Raw genomic sequence first — 24,344 nt, 5'->3', positions numbered from 1 at the left:
AAAAACCTATTCGCAAAGATTTACCGTTTTATTCATAGTAAAAAAAAACCCGCAAAAACTGAAAGTAACTCAAATGTCCTTTAACTGGTAGATGGATAAACAAAGTGCGGTATCTCCATAAGATGGAATACTATTTTCAGCAATAAAACTGAAGAAACAGCATGAGTGAAAAACAAATGTATTGTGCTAAATGAAAGAAACCGAACTCAAAAGGCTAAATAGTGTATGATTTCATTTATATTATATTCTAGAATATAGAGAAAGGCAACATCATTCGTTGCCAGGGGTTAAGGATGGAGGAAGGGTTCCTTATGAAGGAGCAGCTCAAGGGATTTTGGAGTGCTGGAACTGTTCCGTATCTTGATTTTGGTAGTTGCACAGCTTTATGCATTTGCCCAAACAACTGTACAACAAAAAGTCAATTTCACGTCATGTAAATGAAAAAGGAAGTCTTTTTGAAAGAAAGATACAAATATATACATCATTTCTCTCCCATAAGATTGGCAGAAATTTAAAAAATCTGGCAATGCCAATCTGACAATTCCAAGTGTGGACAATTATTACAACTTAAGAGGAGAATTTGGATGCAGCTAGTAAAACTGAAAATACACACCAACCAATGGCCCAGCAATTCCACTTACAGGTAAGTATACATTCTAGGAAAATCTTCACACATGTGCTCGAGCAGACACACACAAAGATATTAATTGAACATAGTTTGAAATATTGAAAAACTGAAAACAACCCTTCGGCAGGGGAGCGGATTACTTCTGGCTAAAGGTTATTTAAAACAGGAAAGGAAAAAAAATGAATATGGAAAAGAATCAACCCTGCTGGCTACATATGTGATTTTGAGAAGAGTAACATTGGTTTGTTCAGTTAACAATAGTGTATAGTGAAAAGAGCACCATACTTGGAGTCTGGAGACAAATATTTTAGCATTTAGTTCCAACTTTGCCACTAACTAGCAGTCAGATTATGAACTACTTACACAAACCTCACTTTTCCTGGAAAATTAAGAGGTAAGGCTATACAACCACTAAGAATATTTCCAACTCAACAATTCTATGACTCAATAAGTATATAATCAAAAATTATATTCTAAAGTGCCTATGTAGAGAAACTTATTTTTTCCCAGACCCTGAAATCAGAAACTATCAGAGAAATAGGACATCTTAGTATAATGATACATAAAATGGACCAAATTTCTTGGTATGTCTTTGATGCATTTTAATCAAGATCACATATTCAGAAAGGACATATAAACAGCTCACCCTCAGGTAAAACATATATCCTCTCTCATTTTAACATTCTAAAACAAGTTAATATTATTGAGCCCATCTTTACTTGTCAAGTTCAGGTCTAGTCAAAAGCCATTCAAGTACATGGTAAGAGTCCACTTGCTTTTTAAAAAAAATATAAAGTGAATTGCTTTTCCTATTTTTACCTGTTTCACTTATAAAGGCCTTACATTGTAATTTCATAGCTTCAGCCTGCTACAATAGTTTAAAGAGCCCTTAAAAACTTGTAATATGCCATGTCCACAAAGATGTAGTAAAAAAAAAAAAATCAGTACTTCATAATCCCAAAAAAAGCTTATTTAACAATTTCATTACTGCCTTACACTTAAAAGACACCAATAACCAACATGTCATTTGTTGCTATTGAAGAATTTAATAGGTTATTAACTTCTGGTGTAATCCAAAAGCGTAATTAGAATACAATTATTAAAACAAATTACTTTTTTAAAAAGCAGAAATATTAACGTCTTTCACCTTGTCAGTAAAACCAAAATTTTAAAATTCTTGTTCTTCAGGATTTCCCTATCTAAATTTTTACAATTCTAAACGAGTACGGAGACAAAACACACACTACATACTTCTGAAAACCTCCCAGCTCTCAGATTTTAATTTTAGCGCCAACTGCGGGAAAAAAACAACACACACCTTTCGACCGAAACCTAAATTCCGTACACATTACTGTATGTCAATCAACTAAACACAAGGTGCGTTATTATTAGGAAGTTACATAATTTGCACTAAAGACTGTTTAAAGCGCCTTTCATTAAACGCAGCTTACAACAATTTACAGGCTTCAAAGTTCACCTTGCAAACTTAGAGTAAATTATCGGAAACTATTTACGAGATTAAGCCCTTCTTTAAACGCGGTTACAAGGAAGTAAGAACTGTTTGTTTATTTGCTTACAGCACGCAACGAGCAGCGAATACCAGGAGCTGAGTCAGGCAGAGGAACGCTGAATACATTCCGTCTTCTAAAGGAAAGTGTTCGCCCCGCCGATTTCCCCCGCCCGGCCTAGAGGGAGTCCCGGGAGTCCCGAACTCCGGGACGGGGGTGCAGAGGACAGGCGACTCCCAGCCGCGCCCCCCGCAACTCCGGCCGGGCAGCGGGCAGGAGCCAAGGTGGGTCCCTCCTCAAGACTGGGGGACCGGGCACGGCCGGGCAGCGTTCCTCCAAAGGACAAAGGTTGGGCTCACGCCCTCCGCGGCGGACTGCGGCTCCCGCTGCGGGGGGCAGCGCGCGGAGCAGCTTAGGGTCCCTCCCGGGCCCAGCGCGGGGAGTGTGGGGGAGGGGACGAGCGCGGCCGCCCCTCCCCCGCCGCGCTCCCGGGGACCTGTTGATTAAGACCTCCACACCCGGCCGCCGCCGGCCCGCCTCTTACCTCTGCGCCACTGCGGCCGCCGATCCTGCTGCCCCGGCCGCCCCTAAATACTGCAGAAACGACGGCTCTCCGGCGGCACTTAAGATACCGGATAAAGAATCCAGAAACTCCAGATTCCCCACCTCACAATCCTTAGTCCCCGCCCCCGCCCCGCTGCCAGCCGCCGCCGTCTCCGCCGCCAGCGACTCCGCCTCGAGACCGCGCGAGACCGGCCCCCGCGGCCGCCTCGAGACCGCGCACGCGCTCCCGGGACTCCGGCGTAGCCCGCGCGCCTATCCCAGTCCCTCCCGGGCGCGCCCCGCCCGCTGTGGAGCAGAGAGGCTGGCGCGGCTCGCCCAATCGCGAGCCGGCGCGGAGAGGGGGCCCGCTCATTGGTCGGCTCTGCAGCTCCGAGCGGCCGGTCGCGCGCACTCTCGCGCCTCGGAGTATAAAAGACAAACTGCTCGGGGCGCTCGGGTTCGGGAATCGCTTTGGGCTTGAGCGGGTGGGGAGGTCGTGTGGCGACGCGACGTTTCCCGGAGACGCGGTGGCAGCGGGTCACAGCCCTGGGCTCGCCTCTCCGTGGATGGCTGTCCACTCCTGAAGAAAATCTGGCTCCCCCTGAAGCCGCTCCTCGTGTCCTGTGAAGCAGGTCACGCAATACAACGTTTGTTAAAGAACAAAAAAGAAACCGTGACACACTGGACCACGGCACACGTAGGGTCCCGCGGGAGAAGCCTCCGCTACTGCAGAAGACTCCAAAAAGCTACCAGCTAGGATCGAATTCTGAAAACGAGAAAGGAAAAATGCCGAAGGCCACAGCTGTTTCACAAAACTCGAGTGAATGGGTTTAGAGTTACCTGGGACGCCCACATCCAGTGCGAGAAAATCCAGATAAACAGTCTCCAGAATTCCCTAGGAATTGCTAGCCGTTAAAAAAAAAGGGGGGGGGGGGTCGCGTGTGTGCGTGTGTGTCACCTATTTCCTTTTCCAAGTTCTGAAATACGTAAAAGAACAATTCAAGAAGCCTCCTGTAGCTGCTCAGTGCATTTTTCTTCCTCCAGCTCAGGATTTCCCGACCTCAGCGCTGTGGACATTGGGGCCGCTTCATTCTTGGCTGCGGGGCTGCCCTGTGCATGGCAGGACGTTCAGCAGCAGCCCTAGTCTCTACCCTCTAGATGCCAGTCGTACCACTGCCCTCTTTATGACCATCAAAAATGTCACTGGACGTTGCCAAAAGTCCCCTGGAGGCCAAAAATCATCTCTAAAGAACCACTGATCTAGCTGTTCAAAGACCTTTTAAAAAAAAGTCATTATCTGTACATTCCAATTGCCTGGCTCCAAGCACTTTTGCATAACACCCCTACCCGGATGAACTCTCCGGCTGGTTAGGCTTCTTCCTTAGCTGCTTGGACTCCTCTGTCACAGGAATGCACCCTAATAAAAAGGTGATCGGTATCTGTGTGAGATAGCAGTTACTGTTCTCAAAATATGTGGAAATTCCTTTGTAAAGTGCTATACAAACGTTAATTACTATTTTTACTTCCCAAAGTTATTTTCATTTTAAAAGAGGGTAGACCCTTTGGCAAATAAAAAGGTTATTCTCTGGTGACTAAAGCCATTCCCAGAATCCTGAAATCGCTCAAATTATTGCCCTTGTGTGCAAAAAAAAAAAAAAAAAGAATTAAGGGAAGAGTGAAAGATACAGAAATTGGGGGTAAGGTAATTGGATTGAGTTTTAGCTTTGATGCTAACTAGTTCTGTGATTTTGATGTGTGAAACATTTCCTAAACATTTCCTCGATTTTCCTAAATTTACTTGGCTAAAATGTTCTCATCTGTAATATAACAGGTTAACTACATATTTTTTCTAGCTTTAAGATTCTGGTAGCCTTCTGCATCTGGAATCTGATATGGATAGCATAGGGAGTTAAGAAAATATGATTTCATCCCCAAATAGAATGAAATGGGTGATCTGTGGTTTAAAACCCCGTCAGAAGAGTTGTCTTTGTCACAGGCAGGTTCACCCACTGAGTCATCCTGGCAATTTTGTAAATAAGTATTTCAGGTGAGTAGTGAAAGCCAAACTGTAAAAACAAGTGTATGGTGGAGAGTAACCATAGTAAATACCCCTCCGCCTTCCTCATCTTGGGATCTGCTTAACTACCATCTCCCAACAGCCTCTATTACATGTTTATGTAACAAAATGTTGTGCCATTTTATTATGATAAAGGCTTGGGGGAAATATATTAATATTGCATTTCAGCCATTTGCAACAGGTCTGAAATCTCAGTTTCTCAGATTCTACCATTCACTGTTATATGTGAAATCCTTAACTAAGGCTATTATGTCCCTTTGGTTTTATCAACTCTGTGTACTAGTGAAAGCCAAAGTTTTCATAACTGAATTAGTACCTAATTACTTATAATTGTATGAACCAGATGATCAAAAATGATGTAAATTAAAAGAATGCTCACTGATTGAGATATAAGAGAACTTATGAAACAAGTTAGTAGGTACATTAATGATTTTAAAAGTATCTAAAACATTTTAAAGACCAAAAAAACACAAAAAACAAAAGCAAACCAATAAACCATGAACTTTTCTAATTTAATTGGGTTTAGTTATTATTGTTTTGATGTTTTATAGTCCTTCTTAACCTTTCATAAATCTGACTAAAATTATGTTCCTAAGCTAAGGACATTAGGCAGTTGTTGCCATGTGGAATGGGAGGTTCCACTGTCTTTGGTGAGTTTAGCATCAGTGTCATTCAGCACAGGTGAGTATCATTCAATTCAATTGGCTTTAATAAATATTCACTCATTAATTTCAAAAATATATATTAAGTACTTCCTACTGAGTGCTAAGTACTATGCTGCAGGGACTGAAACATGTGACAGTCCCTGCCCTGGAGGAATTAAGGTGGGGAAAGGGACAAGATAAGACAAGTCCATAAAGGTAAAATATAATATAGTAAATGAAAATAAGGCTCTATGGACTCAGAATGGTAAATTATGTCTTATACTAGGAGAAGCTTTGCTATCTAATGAGGAGAGGGACAGGGAGAGAAAATAAACTGCTATTGAAAAATCTACAATAGGAAAATCAAGATTTTACACATGGCTTTAAAAAGATAAAACTTTTGATCAATTTGAATGAGTGAAGAATACAGAGAAAAGCATGGGCTTATGGGAACAGCAAGTAGTCAACAATAACTTCAGAGTAGCATATTCAATATTTAGGCTGTTAGTCATTTATCATGCTTTTATTTGTACCCTTCTTGAGTGGTCCTGTGCTAGGCTGGGGATGTGTAGACCATGGTCCAGGAGAAATTTCATTTTGGGGAGGAGAGGTAGGCAAATTTGGAGGTTGGAAATTCTAATAAGAGAAGGACCAAGAGACAAGAAATCAGGTTTATTCTCCTGAAAAGGGCTATAAAATTACCCATATCTTTTCCTCACTAAGTTCCCAATCAAATCTCTATTTTGTTTTTGAAACAAATCTCAGCTACCCATTTAATTCATATCCATATATGAATACCTCTAACTGGGTCTGGGGTGGTATCTGTGTGAACTCCAGAGTTGAACCCTAATGTCTCTTCTATCCTGTCTTGGACTCACTCTGATTGAGATTTAGTTCCATCGCTGCTTCAAAACAGCCTTTATCAAGGTCACCTATTAGAGCCAGTTGTTAAATGCAAAGGTCAGTGTTCAGCTCCTGTCTTCCTTGACCTGCCAGCAAGCATTTGATGCCATTGAGCATTTTCTCCACTTTGTACTCTGGGCTCCTGACCACTCTAGCTTCTCTTCCTACCCACCGGAACCTCCTTCTCAGTCTCCTTTGCTGATTCTTCTTTATCTCCGATTGCTGAAAATTGGAGTGTCCCAGGGCTCTAACACTTAATATTTTACTTCTGTCTGCCTGGGTTTGAATCCCAGTTCTACCACTTGCTAGCTGTTTGATCAGAAGAAAGTCACTTAATTTTCCCAAGATTCAATTTCCTTATCTATAAATGGATGGTAATAGAAGTAGCTACCTCTTTTAGGGGTTGTGAAGACTAAATGAATCTATTTATGTAAAGCACTTTAAACATGCCAGGCACTGTTTCCAGTGAATGTTTGTACCTCTTATCATGGTCTTTATCACTCACTACCTATGTGATTACATTCCATCTATACACTCAACTTAAATTGTCTCTAGCCTAAACTTCTGCTGTAACTCCAGAATAATATATTCAACTATCGGCTCTACACCTCCATTTGAATTTCTAATGATCATTAAAAATTTAACATGCCAGAACTTTTTATGTTTGTCTAGTTTTCTTCAATATATAGTAATCTCACTATTCCAGTTGTTCAGGCTTTCTTTCTACTGTAGATCCAATTCATTGGGAAATCCTTTCATTTCTACCTTCATATCCAAAATCTAACCACTTCTCACCAACCCTACTACTGCCACCCTACTCTAAGACATCATCATCTTTTGCCTGGATTACTGCAATAGGCTCTTTTCCACTGATATTTTCTCTTCTCAATACTGCAGCCACCGTGATCATATATATATATATATATATATATATATATATATACACACACACACACACATATATATGCTGTATGACTTTGAACAAGTAACTTAACCTCGCTAAGCTTCACTTTTACCATCTGTCTGTAAAACAGGAAAGTAGCAATACCCTCAGACTATTGTGAAGATTGAGAATGCATGCAAAACACATAGAAAGACTGGCAGCTTTTGGGGAATGAATAAGTGGTGGTTTTTAAAAGCTCAAACTATTTGCTTTTGGGGAATGAATAAGTGATGGTTTTTAAAAGCTCAAACTATTTTTTGGATGGGGACTGTAGTTTCTTTATTTTTAAAAGTATGGGAATTAAAAAAACCAAACGCCTGTCTGAAAATGGCATTCATTGATCCCATAAATACTGTCTTTTAGGCCAGGTGCTCAGCTAGAACACAAAGACAGAGAAAGCATGGCCCCAGCCTTCAAGGACACCACAGTGCCCAATGTTAGGAACAACATAATGTTGGGCTAATGTCCAAGCGCGAAAAGTAAAACCAAAGAGAATAAAAAATTTATCCAACAATCTCAAAGAAGCCCTACAGATGAAAATTGAGTTTATGAATCAAAAACCTTATAGTTTTATATACTTTTCAACCTTCCTTTAAAATCGATATCCACAGTAATTAAGGTTTAAGAAATAAAATTGACATAGATTCAAATGCTTAATGACTAGTGGTAGCCTTTATTTCTGCCACATGGAAGACATTGCTTTGTTTTTCCCTTGTGTTGTTATTTCTTGAGCTGTGCTTGTATTTCAATTTAGTAGTTTGAATTCATCTGGAAAAAAAAAAAGATGGAGAAGTCAGTTCAATTAATTCAAAAGTCTGAAATACAGAAAAAAGTTATTTCTACAAAAACTTTAAAAAACTAAATATGCATAAAATAAGTGATTGAAACAAGTAAATTACATTTACATTCCAGGTTTTCTTCTTAATATAAGAATAAAGATCCTTTGGACAGATAAGTTTTCATTTTTTAAATCTAGAGGTTGAAGCAGTGTTAAAAGAACATCTAAATTTCTTAAAATTTTTGTTTTTGTTTTAAGCTATTTCTACCCATGTAAGAATCTAATAAACCAAGATGTCCAGATTAAGATTATGAGCTTTTATTCTTTAAGACTTATAGACAAATCATTGCATTATTTGCAAGTTTCGGATCTGTGCTAAACTGAGTCCTAAAATAAGTCATAGGTATCTGAGATTTACATGCAAGTAACATATGCTCATTGAAATAAGGGGCCAATTAACTTTCACATTACTTCAGTTGTAATATAAAGTCTTTATTAGAACAAACTTTTTCCACCATTTAAAAAAATTGCCTACCTTTGCCCATACATAAGCAATTCACAGTTTAAATATTTGGGAGCCACTTTTTCAAATTCAGAAGTCAAGATTTAAATGCCCTTCTTTGCATTTGCAGTCCTTAATGAGGCCCCAATATATGAAATTTCATGGTTGTAGAATATATCAATCAACGGATGAAATCATTATAGAATATTGGGTTATCATTAAAGGATTTTCTCTCTAAATTTTATAATATACAGGGTAAAGCAAAAGTAGGTTTACAGTTGTGAGTACACAAAATAGAAAGTTTATTCTTGTATTGTTATTTATTGTATTATTTTCCATAGGAACAACTGTAAACTTACTTTTGTCCCACCCTGTTTTTAGAGCTAGCAGGGTTTGGGACTCTCTCTAAGTGGATGTAGGAGCCTGCATGTCAACCTGAGTGCCACCCCTTCACTGTCTGCCACTACCAAAGAAAAATATTAAGAACATACTTAAAGGGGAAAAGAAGTGACAAAAGCACAGTGGCAGGCTGAGCAGTGTATGAGAAGGCCAGGCGATTATTGTTTGTGGACATTTGTTATCTTTTGGAGACATTATTTTCCTCTGGTGCATAACCTCTGGCCCATGGTGTGCATCTGGGTGGGGCCCTGTTAATAAACTAAGTGCCCAGTGCTAAGTTAACTGACTTTGGTGACAGCATGACAGACAAATGAAAGAAGGGTAGGTACCTGGATTCCATCATCAGAACCCTGATGAGATGGGCTTGTGGTACCTGCCAAGGCCACTCGAGTTCTCCAACCTTCCCTTCAATTCTGTGAACTCAGCCCCTAAGTGTGCACATGTAGGCATGCATGTACACACACACTCACACACACACACAAGCTATGCTGTGGGAGGCTGCTGAAAGGAGTTTCATTCTTAAGTAACTCACTGCCAAGCCAGTGTCTCAAAGAAATTTAGAATACAGTAGGCCGGGGCCACCACATACAGCTATGCAGGTCATGCACTGCACGTAGGCTACAGTGTGAATGGGGCCCCCAACGCTGTGCGGTGCACAATTTGCATAGCTGTACGTGGCATCCCTGTAGGTAGTCTATAAATATATAATTTTGGTATGAAAGAAAGAGCCCTTGGCTGTGTTGGCTAATCTAAGACAGCAGGTTGGGAAAGAGTGTGATGCGGGAGGCAAAGAGGAAGAGTAGGAAGGAGAATGAAAGGAATCACGAAAAACCAGCTGCAAGCAATTCTCTTCCAGGGCCTTATCTGAAGCTCCCTCTTTTCCTGGGCTGCTACATTTTGACCCATGATGGATTTTTGAGCAGAAACCACAGCCAACCCTCAACATTCCAGTACACCTCTATTTGTCACTGCATTAGAAGCAATAAGATTCAGTGTGAAAAGATTCAATTGACAACTTTTTGTGAACGTGTCATGTCTGTCCTTTTTATCTATAGAGATTTATAATTGTAAAAAATTACCTTTAGGTTGTCTTATATGTGTGTTTTTTTCCATGGGCCTTTTCTTTTTCTGTTTTACTTTCCTTTCCTCACAACCATTCCCCTGAGAAAGGGGGAGATAGATGAGGCACAAGTTGGAGGAAATGAGAGGAGGGTTTGACATGGGGAAAGGGGGCAAAAGAGAAAATAGTGGGGACAGCGGAAGAGAGGGGGCAAGTGCAGAAGGAAGTATAAAACCAAAAGCAGGAGACAAAAAAGGCACAGAAAGAGAGGAAACTTACTCTAGGTCTTAAATTCAAACGATATTCTAGCCACCTCATCAAAACTGCCTTTATTCTTTCGGATGGAGCCCACTGTTAAATTTCGCCAACAGGTTCCCTTTAGGGCTCTCCCACCCTGTCTCCTTTTAGTCTGGGTTTCATCAACATAGAATGAACCTGCCTGCCTAGGATTCCAGGGAATTTGTGTTGTAATCGGAAAAGAAAGGTGAGTGGGGGTGGGGAGGACACTCCTGTATTTCAGAAGTATTTTCCCCTCTCTTCTTTTCTTGAATCTCTGTTCTTTGCCTCATTTCTGTCCACCTTGGAAAAGACCATAGGTTCATAGATAAGCATATTGTTTGGGCTCACTGTAAAGAAATCAGCAGAGTTAAGGAGAATAAAGCCTTGGAAGATAAGAAATTAGAAGCCATGAAAGAAGAGAGATGGACCCAGATCCAGAGAGACAGGTTTAGCCTGGGCCCTGCCTCGAAGCGTTTTTGCAGAAGTACATTTGAAGTGCTGCTTTATCCCAAGTCTGACTGAGAAAGGAGAAAAAGTGTGGTTCCTTCCAAATGCTGAGAGGATTGAGAGGTGAATTAGAGACGGTGGCCCCCCGCTAGCCATTGCCCAGGAGTGGGGGGATGCGACTCTGACCAGGTTAATGGCACCAGGGGATTGCTTTACTGCAGTGGGAGCACTTGTTATTCTAGCCCCTGTGTAGAGTAGAAATCGAATTTACAGGCTCCATTTTCGTCTACACTCAGTCTAAGTTCAACGAGGGATTAGGATTCTACTCATCTTTGCTTTTCTTGGGGTAAAGGGTGATACGTGTGAGTGAGAGAGTATGAAAGGGGAAAAAAGAAGTGATTCAGAGGAGTGTAAAAAGGGGGAAAGAAATGCTAATCAGAGGGAACACTGAAAAACTATACAATCCTTAGTAAGGGAAAGTGGGGAGGTAGAGGAGAGAGAACGGAAAGAACGAGAAGGAACGTGAAAGAAAACAAACAGGGAAAATAATTACTGCTTTTGTGAAAACTGCATGCCGGGTTTGCATCTTATGCCATCCTGCGACCTGACGCGCTCGGACAGTGGCTGCTCTCGGCCTTGCCCGTCCCCAGGGCCCGCTCCGAGCGGCGGCCCCGGCCCACAGGCAGACCGGGCTCGGCGTCCACACAGCCGGTCGCGGCCTGCTCGGCCCCGCCCGTACGCACGCACTTTCCACAGCGGAGGAAGCTGAGGCCCAGAGACATTGAAGATGACCCGGGAAACAGGCAGCGCAGTCAGGGGTCAAAGCCAGGGCTTTGGTTCTAAGCTCAGTGGTCGATAGCTGACGTCTTCACTTCCCCTAATTCTTCCAGTTCCTTTCCCTGCTCCTTTCATGGACTCACTACTTTCCGGTCGTGTTGCCTCCCAAACTCTGTCATCTTCAGGCGTCTTTTGTCTCTCTTGTCCCCACAGGTAGTCAGTCCATCAGTCAGCCTATGTATTCATGTCCTTTATTCCTCACTGCTTCTTGCCTGGTTCAAGGCTTTGGCGCCCCTCACCTGGACTATTGTAATGATTTCCTATCTCCAGTCTCCCCAAGCTTCTTTTAGAAATTGCAGTTGTCCTAAATCCTAACACTAATGTTGTCATTTTTCTGTCTCTCAGGGGCTCTTCCTTACCTACTAAACAGTAATGTCCACACTCCCTAGCACAGCCCAAGGCTTCCATAGTCCGGCTCCTGCCTTGCTTTCTGGCCGCACCTTTCATCATTCCTCTATTGACCATGTCCAGTACTGTTCCATCCCTTCGACTTGGTTCACACTATTTCCTGCATCTAGGATAGTCTCGCTCCCCTTTTCCAGCTCAAAGACTACTGCCTCCTTCATAGAATCCTTCACGATTTTCTCTTTCTCTCTCCCTCCCTCTTGAGCTAAAACTAGGTCTTCCACTTTTCCCTGAAAGTGCCTATCCCATTACGATTTGTGTTATTTGTGCATGTCTTGTGGCCAGGTAATATGTCTGGTTATTTATTTAGTTTTGATCTCTCCCAGAGCCTGCCAGTACCTCATATATAATAGATAGGCATTGAATGTGTGTTCAGTTGAACAAAATTGAGTTTGTGCCAAAAGGTAGGTGAAAGAATCAGTCACATGTAGGATGAAGATAAAAGCATTGATGTCCCACATTAATTTAAATATCCATGGCTTAAATAAGGAGTGCTTCAGAGTATATGCAGAATGTACTAATTATGTGCTAATGTACTACGTGTTCATGAAAAAGCTGCTGCTAAATTGATCCTCGCCTTTAGAGAATGAGAGGAAAAAATTTGCCAGTTGGCCATCTCTGGAATTTCTACAAATTCTCTTTGATTTCATTTTGAAATAAAATCTGGTGTAGAAATTAATAGATGAAAATTCTATATACTGCAAAGGAGATTCTGCATTTTTCATGAAACTACAATAGCATTTCCTTACAATGTTCTCAGGTTCAATACTGTGGATTGTAATATAGGGGAAGCCACATTGCAATGAAGCTGGTCTGGTACTGTGGACACTTAAGCCCAGAGGGAGGGTACAGAGACACATCCCATTTGTAAAAACACCTATCCTCTAATTATTTGCTTTTTTGGAGAGGACTCTTGCAAGTGTGACTAAACATGCCTTTAAGTGCTGGTTTTTAAAGTAGAAGTATTTTTCCCCCTCTCCACTTAAGTGCAGTGAAATGTGCCTCTATGTTCCTTCCAAGACATTCTTTTATGTGCATGACTGGAGCTCAGGTCCATTCCACCCCCCGGGTCAGATGGTAACTTAGAAGTGGGTCAGCAGCAAGCAAGGGAAGAGGTCTCCACTGGCGCCTATAGGACAACCTCCACCTCAAAAGTTTGTGTTACAATTTTAAAATCCTGAGACATGAGAATTGTAAAGAAAAAAACGGTCAAACAAAACATTAAATGGTATCACCTGACAACAAAGAGGAGGCCAAAGCTGAAAGCAGGAAGAAAAGGGGCCAGATGATTTTAGATTTATCAAGAAATGTAGTTGTGGACCACTTCCCTTCCAAATCAGCAAGGACAAGAGGCCCTATTGTTTGGGATCTGCCTGCAGAGCTAGCCTGGGAGTGGTTCATGCCCAGGGAGTTAGATACCAGGAACTAGGAAACCGAACTCCACCAGCACAGAAAAATGTGAAGTGATGCCTCCCACTTGAAAGATAGGCTCTGCGCAAGAATTCCTGCTGTACACTTAGAAAGGGGCAAAGGCAGGACAGGGATTGCGTCGGCACATCTCGCTTGATTCCTTTGCTCTTAACTACTCTGTTCCAGGACACAGAGGTGACTACCAGATACCAGGAATCACAAAGAAATGTAGTGGAATTTGTTCCATACCTGAAGTGTTTAAATCAGTTCTCATGCTCCTGTAAAAATAAACAACACATTTCAAAACGTTTGCTCGTGCAACCACAAATATTTAGAAAAGAATTACTGGGTATGAGATAACTGACCATTCTCTAAATGCTTTGTAGGTAGCAATGAAACATGTTTAGCTCACCTAGAGCAGTATTGATTGATTATAATGCATATTAAAGCAAAATTACCAAAATTTCTCTTAACATGCAAGCTATCCAACCTGTAAAAGCCATAAAAGTAAATTGTATGTAATGATATATAATCTATTTTTATTGCATCTATTGCTTGTCACTCAATGAGGCTGGGGCATTGCTATCCTGCTTCCTCTCCAGCCCTGGAAAACTTATTTGGGGTTGAGACTGAGAGAAGCTCAGGGACTTACCTAAATAGAGTCAGTTGTGTTGGGAATACAGGTTTTCACGGAGACCTGGGGGTAAATTCTGGAATGGATGAGTGCCTGGGGTTAGAAGTTGTTCACTTCTGCTAGCTTCTTTGCCACAGTCTGTATGGCCCTGATGGGGGAGGTAGTGCCTGGGGATCTTGCAGGTGAGGGGAAGCAGAGTTTGGCAACCCCAAAATATGCCTTCTGGGATACTGATTATCTGAAGCTGGTTATTTTTAAGAAACACAAGACTTAGAAAGAACCTGTGACCTTCCGCCTTACCTGCCTAAAGGACTTCAGATAGAAAAACCTGCTCAGAGGAAGGGAGCTACCACCTTTGTGTCATAATGTGACCTGAGTGTGGAGGAAAGGAAGGAGCCAAGCAAAGTCGGTTTTTAGACTTCCCTCTGAGTCCCATTGTGTCTGGGTGTCCTGGCAAGATTTGTTTACCAAATGTTTAGTCTTTCTCATTTATCTGTGAATTGTCTGCTTTCCTTTTGACTCCCCAGACCCCTGCCTCGCTCTTTTTAGTCTAGCCTGGCCTGTGAACCTCAACTGCCCGGTCTGCCCTAGAGTCTTATATTCCTAGGGAACCCCAGTACGTACACATGTAATAAATGTGGTTCTTTTCTCTTGTTAATCTGTCATGTGTTCATTTGGTTATTAGGCCAGCCAGATGAGCTTGAAGAGAAGAACATTTATTTTTCCTCCCCAACACAAGTGAAGAACATACCCAAATATTCGCCCAGGTTATTATATTTTTTATGGTTTAGTGGATAAAATAGAAGAAAGGGTTTTTCACTTTCAGAAATGTCTTTGGATAAAGAAGTGTGTTTTCTGTACTATTGTTTAATTTTAACAATTAAAATACATATTTTCTTAACCTCATTGACGTGCAGAAGTCACTTAATTTTCACCAAGTCTTTGTTTCTTTGTCATATTTTCAATAAATATTTTGGAACGGTTGTTGTTTGAGTAAAATAAAGTATTTCAGAAAGATAATTACCCTTAGAAAATATCTCCACGGATAAGCACAAAGATGTAATTATGATCCATTTCAAGGGTTCTGGCAAATACACCCGGTTCGAGTTCTACTAATGGCTCTTTCCAAAGTAAAGGTTAAGTTAGTAATTTCCTGAGAAGTTTGCAAATAAATGTTCCTATAGCTTTTACTAAATAGACCTAGTGATTTAAATGAAGGTTAAACTTAATGATAAAAGTTTTCAAGACAGTGAGAAATATCAAGTAAATATACTTTAAATAGGTGCAAATTAAAATAAAGCCTGCCATTACCCTCCACAAAGCAAAGGGAAGAGTCACAGTAGCACTATTACTAAGGTATGGAAAGGAATATAAACGCTTTGTAAAGTGAATCCTTCACTTCTAAAGGACCTGAAGTGACGTTACAGATGGCTCCCTAGTCTTTCACTCATCTAGATTGAAATTGCTAAATTTACATCAGAAAGAGTAATGAATCTGAGGATGAAATATCTAACAAAGTCATTGTTTAATTTTTTTTCATTGTTCCAAAGTGCACGGTTATAAAGTGTCACTGAAATCCATGGTCTGGAAGAAGAAAAATATGTACAATTTATCTATCACTCTCCCAATGTCCTGACTCAGTCTTACAAACCCTGCGATGTCCTACAAATGACCCTGGAATGAAGCACCAGTGAATCCCATTCTGTCCTTCGGTATTACACTCATCACTCACAGGGAACATTTTCAAATTAGGCTCCAGCTAGTAATTATGTTCTTGTTGCAAATTGGCAATAGAAAAAGAATCCAGGCTTGATTAAATTGGGCTTAAGAGGATTACTTAGAGCCAAAATTTGTTTTTGCTTCATGCTTTAAAATTTATCTATTTCTTTTTCTCCCTAGTAGAGTCATCAGATAAATGACTCAGGAAGCTGAGAGACTGGAGGGCAGGGCCTTGAAGAATTTGAGATGTGCTAACCTTCAAGATTCCTTTTATCTTCAAAATTCTATAATTTTTTACTATTTATATAGTGATTTATTTTTTCATTTCTAATAGTGATCGTAATAGTGAGACTAACAAAAATTTGCATTTGCAGAGCATTTTTCATTGAAAATAATTTTTAGCTCACAATTTTAATATTTTAAAAAGCCGGTAAGAGCTAACCTAATGCTCAGAGGATTTTGGGGGTATGTCATGGCGGATACATGTCGCTATGTGTGTGTCAAAGCCCATAGCACTCTACAACACAAAGAGCAAACCCTAGGCTAGGGACTATAGCTAATGACAATGTATCAATGTTACTTATTAATTACAACAGATATACCACACTGATGAAGGTGTTAATTAGGAGGTCTGCGGTGGAGGAAGAGCGAGGGGTGGCAGAGGGTGGGTGTACGGAGCTCTATCTGCTCAAGTTTTCTGTAAATCTAAAACTTTACTTGAAAATAAAGTTTATTCATTAGTTGTTTTATTAAAAGGCACTAAAAGCTAATCTAAGGGCAAGGGAAGAAGTTGAAATGATCTAAATAGTTAACTTTGTGAGATTTGAGTTGCAGTTTGTTTGTAAAGCCTCAGACAAGGGCAGGACATGGGATCTGAGGCATATGAATGAAATAAAGCCGAAGGAAGACATCAGAGTATTCAGACCTGATCAATTACTATTTAGGAAGAAATTGCTAAGTCGGATGGATTCATTTTTTTTCTTTTTTTCTTTATTTTAATCCTCACCTGAGGATATTTTTTCCATTGCTTTTCAGAGAATGGAAGGGAGAGAGAGACGGACAGAGAGGGGGAGAGAGAGGGACAGAGAGAGACACCTATGTGAGAGGGACATCAACTGGGGCCGGGGATGGAGCCTGCAGCCGAGGTATGTGCCGTTGGCCAAAATCGAACCCAGGATCCTTCAATCCATGGGCCGACACTCTAACCACTGAGCCAAGCTGGCTGGGGCCATTTCAATCTTTTTTTAAAAGCAATCTTACGCTTTTCCACTTAAGCCATACTCATGCCTCGTAGTTGCATATAACCTTTCTCAATAACAATTTACTAATCTTCCTGTTAGTTGATGTAACACCTTTCAAGTTTCCAATTTTGCCCTTTAAGAAAAAAAGTTGTACAATGGTTTGACTTTTTTTTTTTTAAGAATGAACTACAGTTTCTATCACTTTAAATTACTTAAAACTTTTATTGTTTATTACTTTTTTTTAGGTTTGCTTTCCTGAATCTGCCTGTTCTTTTTTATATTTATAAAAAATTTAGACATGCATCCCTCATTTTCATTACTGCATCCCTCGTTTTCATTACTGCTAATATAAACATTAAATCTACATTTTCCTCTGGTTTCTTTTTAGGTGTTACTCCAAAATGACTGGATTAACTTTTATCTTTATAACACTATAGTGCTCCCTCTCATTCATCTTGCAATTGGATATTAAAGTTATGAGAGTAGTTTTTTCAGATTATTAAGTTACTGGTTGGAAATGTAGAAGAGTGTAAGGGATATGTAGAGGAAGAAAATATAGAGAAGTATAAAGATAAAAGAAGGACCACCCATTGTCACTCTAGAGTCCCCTAACTCCCAAACTGGGCCCTGTGATTCCAGCCTATTTTCTTCAGCGCCCACAGTGGGCACCAGGCAGACAGCCCAGAATGCAGACTGAATGGTATGGGAAGTGGGCATGGAAATAAAAATTAGACAAGACTGAACCAAATGTGGATAACTAAGAGTTGACTATGCCATGTTCGATGATCTTGTATCTGCGTCTGAGACCCTGCAGCAACAAATGCCCAAGTTGCAGCGATTTTAAAGCGTGACACTCACGTACGTTACCTCGCATCTTAGCATCCCCGCTGTTTCCCTGCCTCACGCACCTGGATTCTACAGACTCGAGAGCCGTGCTTTTCAAATCGCTTGTCCTTATTTCCAAGGTTGTATCGCTCATCTCCGTGACTGTAGTGGGTGCATTTTCTTCTGTAGTCAGGACAGTATGAAAACATCTTTCGCCCTCGAAAGTCACTGTCACGTTTGAGATGGCGATGTGCTTTGAGGCTTCGTTGATCTCACTCTCACTTTCTGTACCTTGGAGACACCCAGGCTTCAGACTGTTTTCCATTTTTTCCTTTGAAAATAATACGCAGCAGCAAATCAGGTAACGGAAGAGCGTCATACAGAAATAGGTTATTTGTGGAGCCGTATCTAAAACAGTAACCATTTCATTCGTATTTACTGGGCGGCCTCGATGCACGGGCTCAGCGGCGCGGGGCCGAGCTTGCTGGCGCGTGGCCGGCGAGGAGGCCGCTGGGCACTGGAGCTGGCAGTGCGGGGACCTGACGCAGCACATTGGAAAGCTCATTTGGTCATGTACCAAAGTCACCTCACACAAGGAAATTAGCACTAAATTCCAGAACTTCCTCTCCCGAACTGTCAGGGAAAGGTGGCTTTTCTAGAAAAGCCTTGCTACCTACTCCCCAATCTGAGGCTGCTCTTGGTTTAAGGGCATCTGGGGGGTGAGAGGAGTTGGAGGCTGATAATAATACTACAGAGTTTGTTTTTCAAAAGACTTAGAACCTCTACCTAAAACTTAATATCCTAAAATCTCTCCCGTTCTCCGGATTTCCTGGTTTTATTAATGCACCACCTCTAGGAGGTGCCCACGGCCTTCTTCAGAATCTCTCAGGCCTTGGACAACCATTCTGAGGACTGTGTCCCTCTCACACCCCTGCATCTGCCCTTCACTCGTCCCCTGACTAGCCCATCACCTCTGTTACCTTTCCTGGGAAATAACACAATAATTTCCCTCCTAAAAACTTCGTTTTGTCTGACAGAGAAAGTAATGCATATTTATTATAGAATAATTTTTTAAGTCCTATAAGATATAAAGTGAAAGGAAGAGAATTATTGCCGGCTCGATGCCACTGGCCAGAAACCACCACTCCTATGGCATGTTTCACTCAGCCCTTTTGTCCATTTGTTTACTTTGTATGTGCCTGTTTTGCGATTATATTTCTGTTTTATACGCTACATTTTTCACGTAATGATTTATGATAAGCATTTTTCTTATATCATTAAACCTTGATTTCTTCTAATTAAAAAATGAATTTTTTGTTGTAGCAAACAGCAAATTCAGAAAAGTGTGAAGAAAATGTGAATTGCCTGTTATCCCCAAATTCAGAAATAAACGGCTGTTAACAATATGCCCCCCCCATTGCCTCTGTGTTTAAGTGTATTTTTATACACTAAGGATCATAGTCTTCATTTTCCACTCAGCTTTATATCATGGGAATGTCTCTAAGTAAAGAGCAATTCTTCAACCATTTTAATAGCTACAGAGTAGTCATTCATTTAACAAATATTGACAAGTGCCTATGATCTCCCCAGATACACGCCGCGGTCGTCCCTGACTAAGACGAATGCCATTTCCTTGGCGTGGGCATTTAGGTTACTATTGTATTCTCATGATTTCATTTTTATAAACATGATATAGATGAGGAATGATTAGCATCTTTATAGCTAAATTCTCATTCCTATTTCTGTTTAATTCCTTTAGAAAGATTCCTAGAAGTAGAATCACTGAGTCAACAGGCATAAACATTTTTAGGTTCATGATTCATTATGATCTCAGGAAGGTCTGTACCAATTCTCACCCCTACGAGGAGCTATATGAATTCCACGCTGACCACACCTTTGCTAACATGAACTGCTTTTATTCTTTTAATTAACAGTTTTACAGGTTAGATTTTTTTTTTCCTGTGTTTGCACTTTGATTACTAGTGGGGTTAAACTTTCCCAGTGAAGTTATTGGAAGTTTCTTCTTCCGTGAAACTCCTTCCTTGCCCTTTGCCAGTTTTTAAAAAAATTGTGGACTCCATAGAGGTTTTCTGCAGCAATCTTCAAACTCATTTCTTTATCTACAATCTATTCTGCCATCAAGTTAATCTTCTAAAAACACAGCTCCTTGGCTGGCCGGATGGCCCAGTTAGTTGGAGCATAGTCCCACGCACCAAAAAGCTGCGGGTCAGGGCACATACCCAGGTTGCAGGTTTGACCCCTGCAGGTTGGGGCGCGTACAGGAGGCAACTGATGTATGTTTCTCTCTCACATCAATGTGTCTCTCCCTTCCCTTCCTCTCTCTAACAGTCAATTAAAAAGAAATAAGTAAAAGCCTTCAATCTTAAATAAGAAACAAGCCAAAACACAGCTCTCCTTCACACGCTTACAGAAAGGGCTGCTGTGGCTAAGCTCTGCCCAGAGACTGAAATCCACACGTCTTATTTTGGCATTCGCAATGTGCAAGCAACTTCTCAATCCTATATCCTAATATTCTCCACATATATGACGTTCCAGCCAAACAGAACTAACCATTCTTAACTATGGCTCTGTATTGTTCCACTTTCTGGCCTTTTCTATATCCACTCACTTCTATTGGTATTTTAGTTTCCTATTTCTACCCTCACTTTTACCTAATGAGGTTTCACCCCACCCTTCAATGTACTGCATCCCTTTATATACATTTTCACCTTAAAATAGCCCTTACATGATATTAATAGCCTCATCTTAGAGATGAGGAAACTGAGACTCATACAAGTTCAGTGACTTGGCCAAACCACTGCGTCAGGACGGATTCCAAGCCAGGTCTCACACTCTGATCCCAAAGTTCTCCCCATCCCCCCATAGCTTTCGGACACTGAGGTAAGCCTGGTGGTAAGGATGGTCACTGCCTATTTCAGGAGACACCTGCAACTCCTTTACACCAAGGATCAGATTTCATTATTAAAATCAGGTGATCAGAGCAAGTTCCACAGCATTTTGATAACTGATGTCAGGGAGCTAACCAAGAAGAGCGATCTTGTGGTGATCACTCTTGTTCTGATTATCAAAGAATGGAATTCTTCCATGTTGCCTACCTTTTCTTCTTGCTTGGCCCTTAGTATGTCATCATTTTCATATACCACTCTGAACCTTGAGCTGCTTGCGACATCGTGGAGGTCTGTGACGTCTGTGACTTCTGTGACTTCTGTGAAAATGTTTATATCTGAGGCCTCAGTGACCTCGTTTTCTGGAACATCTGTGACGTCGGTGACATCGGTGATGACGGTTAATTCTGAGAAATCAGTGCTCTCTATGGCATGCGTGGGGTCTGAATATGTGAATGTATGTGAAGTCTGTATAGCTGTGAAATCTGTGATATCCATGATGTCCCCTGAGCCTGTGATGTCTGTGCTATTTGTGATTTCTGAGAGGCTCAAGAATTCCAACACTTTGGAAGCTTTGGCTTTCTCCTGATTCAAGTGGGAGATGAGCTCCACCCACTGAGAAAATAAGGCTTCCTGTTTGTATGCAGGGGCACAGAGCTGTAGGTAGTAGGCTCGACCACTCACCAGCTTCACTTTGAGGCACATATTCTCAGCATCGTGCACAGACAGAGTCACAAATTGCAGAGGAAGAAACCTGTAAACAAATGCAAAGTTCATCCAGAGGCCTGATTGGAGACCTATCAAAAGATACACAGTGGAATACTACGTGGCTGTAAAGAAGGAACTCTTACCCTTTGCAACAGCATGGATGGACCTGGAGACTATTATGCTAAGCAAAGGAAGCCAATCAGAGAAAGACAAATATCACATGATCTCACTTATATGTGGGATCTAAAGAACAAAATAAACTGTTGAACAAAATAGGGTCAGAGGCATGGATGCTTAGAATAGAATGACAGATCTCAGAGGGGAGGTGGGGGTAGGGGGGAGGATGGGAAGAGATCAACCAAAGAACATACATACATATATGCATAGGCCATGGACACAGACAGTAATATGGTGAAAGCCTAGGAGGGGCAGGGGCAGGGTGGAGCGAGGCAAAGGGAGAAAAATAGGGGACATCTGCAATAGAGTCAAAATATAAAAATAAGGCCTTTCCTTTTATGTTTTTAGCAGTTTGAAGAGTGAGACTTAGGACAACAGGCTTGTCTCCCACACAGGCCTGGGTGGGGGCAGGGAGGGGAGGGGCAGTGCCTTCCTGTGGCTACCGTGTTCCCAGGGCTGGTCCTCAGCTTGAGAGACTCAGAACTTTCATTTTTAGTACATGTAATCAGGCTCTTGGGGTCATCCCACCTGAATCATACTCCTGACTCTGATATACTAAAAAAAATCAGAGTATCAACTACTTACCATGAGAAATTGTCCTATTTCATCCTGCAGAAGTGAGAATTAGAGAAGGTGGGTGATTTGCTCTAGGTCATATAGCAAGTTGGTGGCTTGAGACAAGACCAGAACTAATTCTGGTAGAATTTCAGATGTTGTGGGGAGAGGGGCTTGTTCTAGAGATGTAGTTTGAGTCTTCAGTTCCTGTTACTTAAGTTTAATTTTTTAAAAAAATTAATCTATTTGCCTGCCAGGTTGGCATAAACCATTTTCGCAGGTTTTGAGGGTGTGGCCTCTCTCATTTGCAAGCTGGGAGTGCAAGTAAGATGCTCCCTCGGAGCAGCTGTCATCCGTGTTTCCATTCTTAGCTCCGCAGGGGTAAAGCATATTTTCTGAAATATCCTTCACCTCTTTCCTTTGTAACTAACCTGGTGAGCACCAGTTTCTCTGGAGAAGATGTCAGGAGACTTCTGAACAGAGGCTCTCTATCTTTCTGGGCGTCAGGTGTCAGATGAGCTAACAACATCACGTTGGGGATCTGGAGGCTGCCATTGGAAGAGCAGATGGCCACAGCCACCCAGTTGGCTCGGTTATGAAGGTAAATGGATTCACCTCTCTTGTTGACCTAAGGCAGAGAATAGGAAGAGGAGTTTTCTGATAAGATGCATGGTCCCGGCAACCTTGCTTACGTGAGCAGTGTAGGAAATAAAGGAGAAAGGAACCATGTGATGCATGTGTTCACTCACTTGTTCATGTGAGCTCTTGGAGCTATCACAGCGAAAAGGCCCCTGACCCTTGGAAGTCTACCAGGAAAGGTGAACATTAAACAACTATGCCACTAATTATTAATATTATTATTTTTAAAAAAATTTTAAATCCTCGCCTGAGGATATGTTTATTAATTTTTTTTGAGAAAGAGGAAGGGAAAAAGAAACATCAATTGGTTGCCTCCTGCATGTGCCCCAATCAGCGGTCGAACCCACGACCTAGGTATGTGCCCTGACTAGAAATTGAACCCACAACTTTTAGGTGTATGTGACAACACTCCAACCAACTGAGCAACCCGGCCAGGGCTGTCACTAATTATTATTGTAAGAAGTTTTATGAAGTACAAGTTCAGGGTGCTGTGCTATGGGGCACATACTGGGGACCTGACTTAGAGGGGACATAGGCACTGGTGTGCTGGTAAATGTGTAACAACTGTCTCTCAGAAGGTACACACATGTTTATTATCAATTTTACTGACATAAAATATAAGCACACAACTTAAAAATAGTTATATACAATACCCTTTATTTTAAATTCCACTCAGCCAACTGATTCTCATAAAAGTCTTCACTGATCTTTGTTTTCTAAGCCTAAGAAAGGAGTTATCTGAGTGCTTTCCCGTGGCAGGATATCCTAAAAATGACTATCACCTCTTCATATAATTCTGGGAAGATTATGATAGAAAATTATGGTAGAGTTACAACAGAATTCCCAGGTTAGAGTTGGGAAAATTTGAAATGAATTTTTACTTAACATTATAATTATCTTCAGCTGCGTAAAGTTCCAAAACTGGTCCTTTTAACTTTCACACATTCCATTGGCACAGTTAAAACAATTCTCCCAAGCTTTGCAGTCACCTTTGAGCAAGTTAAGGACTGAAGCTATTGTAACATGATTCAGGGCTGGAGCGGTTACCTGGATAAAGTTGCCCTCTAACATGGGAGGAGACACAAAGGGGGCGTACTCTCCCCCATCCGACACATTCTGGAGCTGGCCCGGGCCGCGCATGGGTGGGACGCAGGTGTCGTCTTGCTCATCGATCCTCAAGGTAAACCTCCTGCTGCCCTTCTTCATTGTGCTTCTGCGCAGACATTGTAAAACAGACCAAGTGGACACACGGTGAACAGATGCAGAGAAAATTTAATCTCCCATGTACGTAGCCTTGCTCATTCACTCATTCAACAAATTTTATCAACATCCACAATATGCTCGGTGGTGTGCTGAGCACTGGAGATACATCCGAGCAGGACCCATAAGATCCCTCCCCTCATGCAGCTTACACGCTATGGAGGGACAGAGTAACCAAGTCAAAAAGAGATGTGGCCCTGGCCAGGTAGCTCGACTGGTTAGACTGTCGCCCCCTGCGCCAGGGTTGCAGGTCCAATTCCTGGTCAGGGCACATACAAGAAGCAACCAACGAATGCATCAATAAGTGGGACAGCAAA

At 41.5% G+C, this 24,344-nt stretch overlaps 2 protein-coding genes across 7 annotated transcripts in view; both read right to left on the bottom strand.

The window, feature by feature from the left end:
* PALS1 (protein associated with LIN7 1, MAGUK p55 family member) overlaps nucleotides 1-2,908 on the bottom strand; it is a 72,057-nt gene extending 69,149 nt beyond the window's left edge. For 2 of the 6 annotated variants that reach the window (XM_081117909.1, XM_081117911.1), the window contains exon 1: nucleotides 2,681-2,869. The gene's annotated coding sequence lies outside the window, so the exon portion shown is untranslated. Of the gene's footprint in view, nucleotides 1-2,680 lie in introns of all 6 variants that reach the window. The other 4 variants (XM_081117908.1, XM_081117910.1, XM_081117912.1 and 1 more) reach the window with 4 other exon arrangements.
* GARIN2 (golgi associated RAB2 interactor family member 2) lies at nucleotides 325-23,973 on the bottom strand (the record flags this gene model as incomplete). The annotated part of the gene is made up of 6 exons (XM_081127257.1): nucleotides 325-403; nucleotides 2,803-3,300; nucleotides 17,866-18,113; nucleotides 20,899-21,442; nucleotides 22,560-22,756; nucleotides 23,815-23,973. The coding sequence occupies 6 exons, from the start codon at nucleotides 23,971-23,973 to the stop codon at nucleotides 325-327; spliced, it is 1,725 nt and encodes a 574-aa protein (XP_080983383.1).
* Nucleotides 23,974-24,344: the final 371 nt, after the last annotated feature.

The sequence above is a fragment of the Miniopterus schreibersii genome (genome assembly GCF_964146895.1).
Source record: "Miniopterus schreibersii genome assembly, chromosome: 1".
In the NCBI taxonomy this organism is placed as follows: domain Eukaryota; kingdom Metazoa; phylum Chordata; class Mammalia; order Chiroptera; family Miniopteridae; genus Miniopterus; species Miniopterus schreibersii.
The sequence above is the reverse complement of the archived record's forward strand: the minus strand, read 5'-3'. Positions and strand labels throughout refer to the sequence as shown.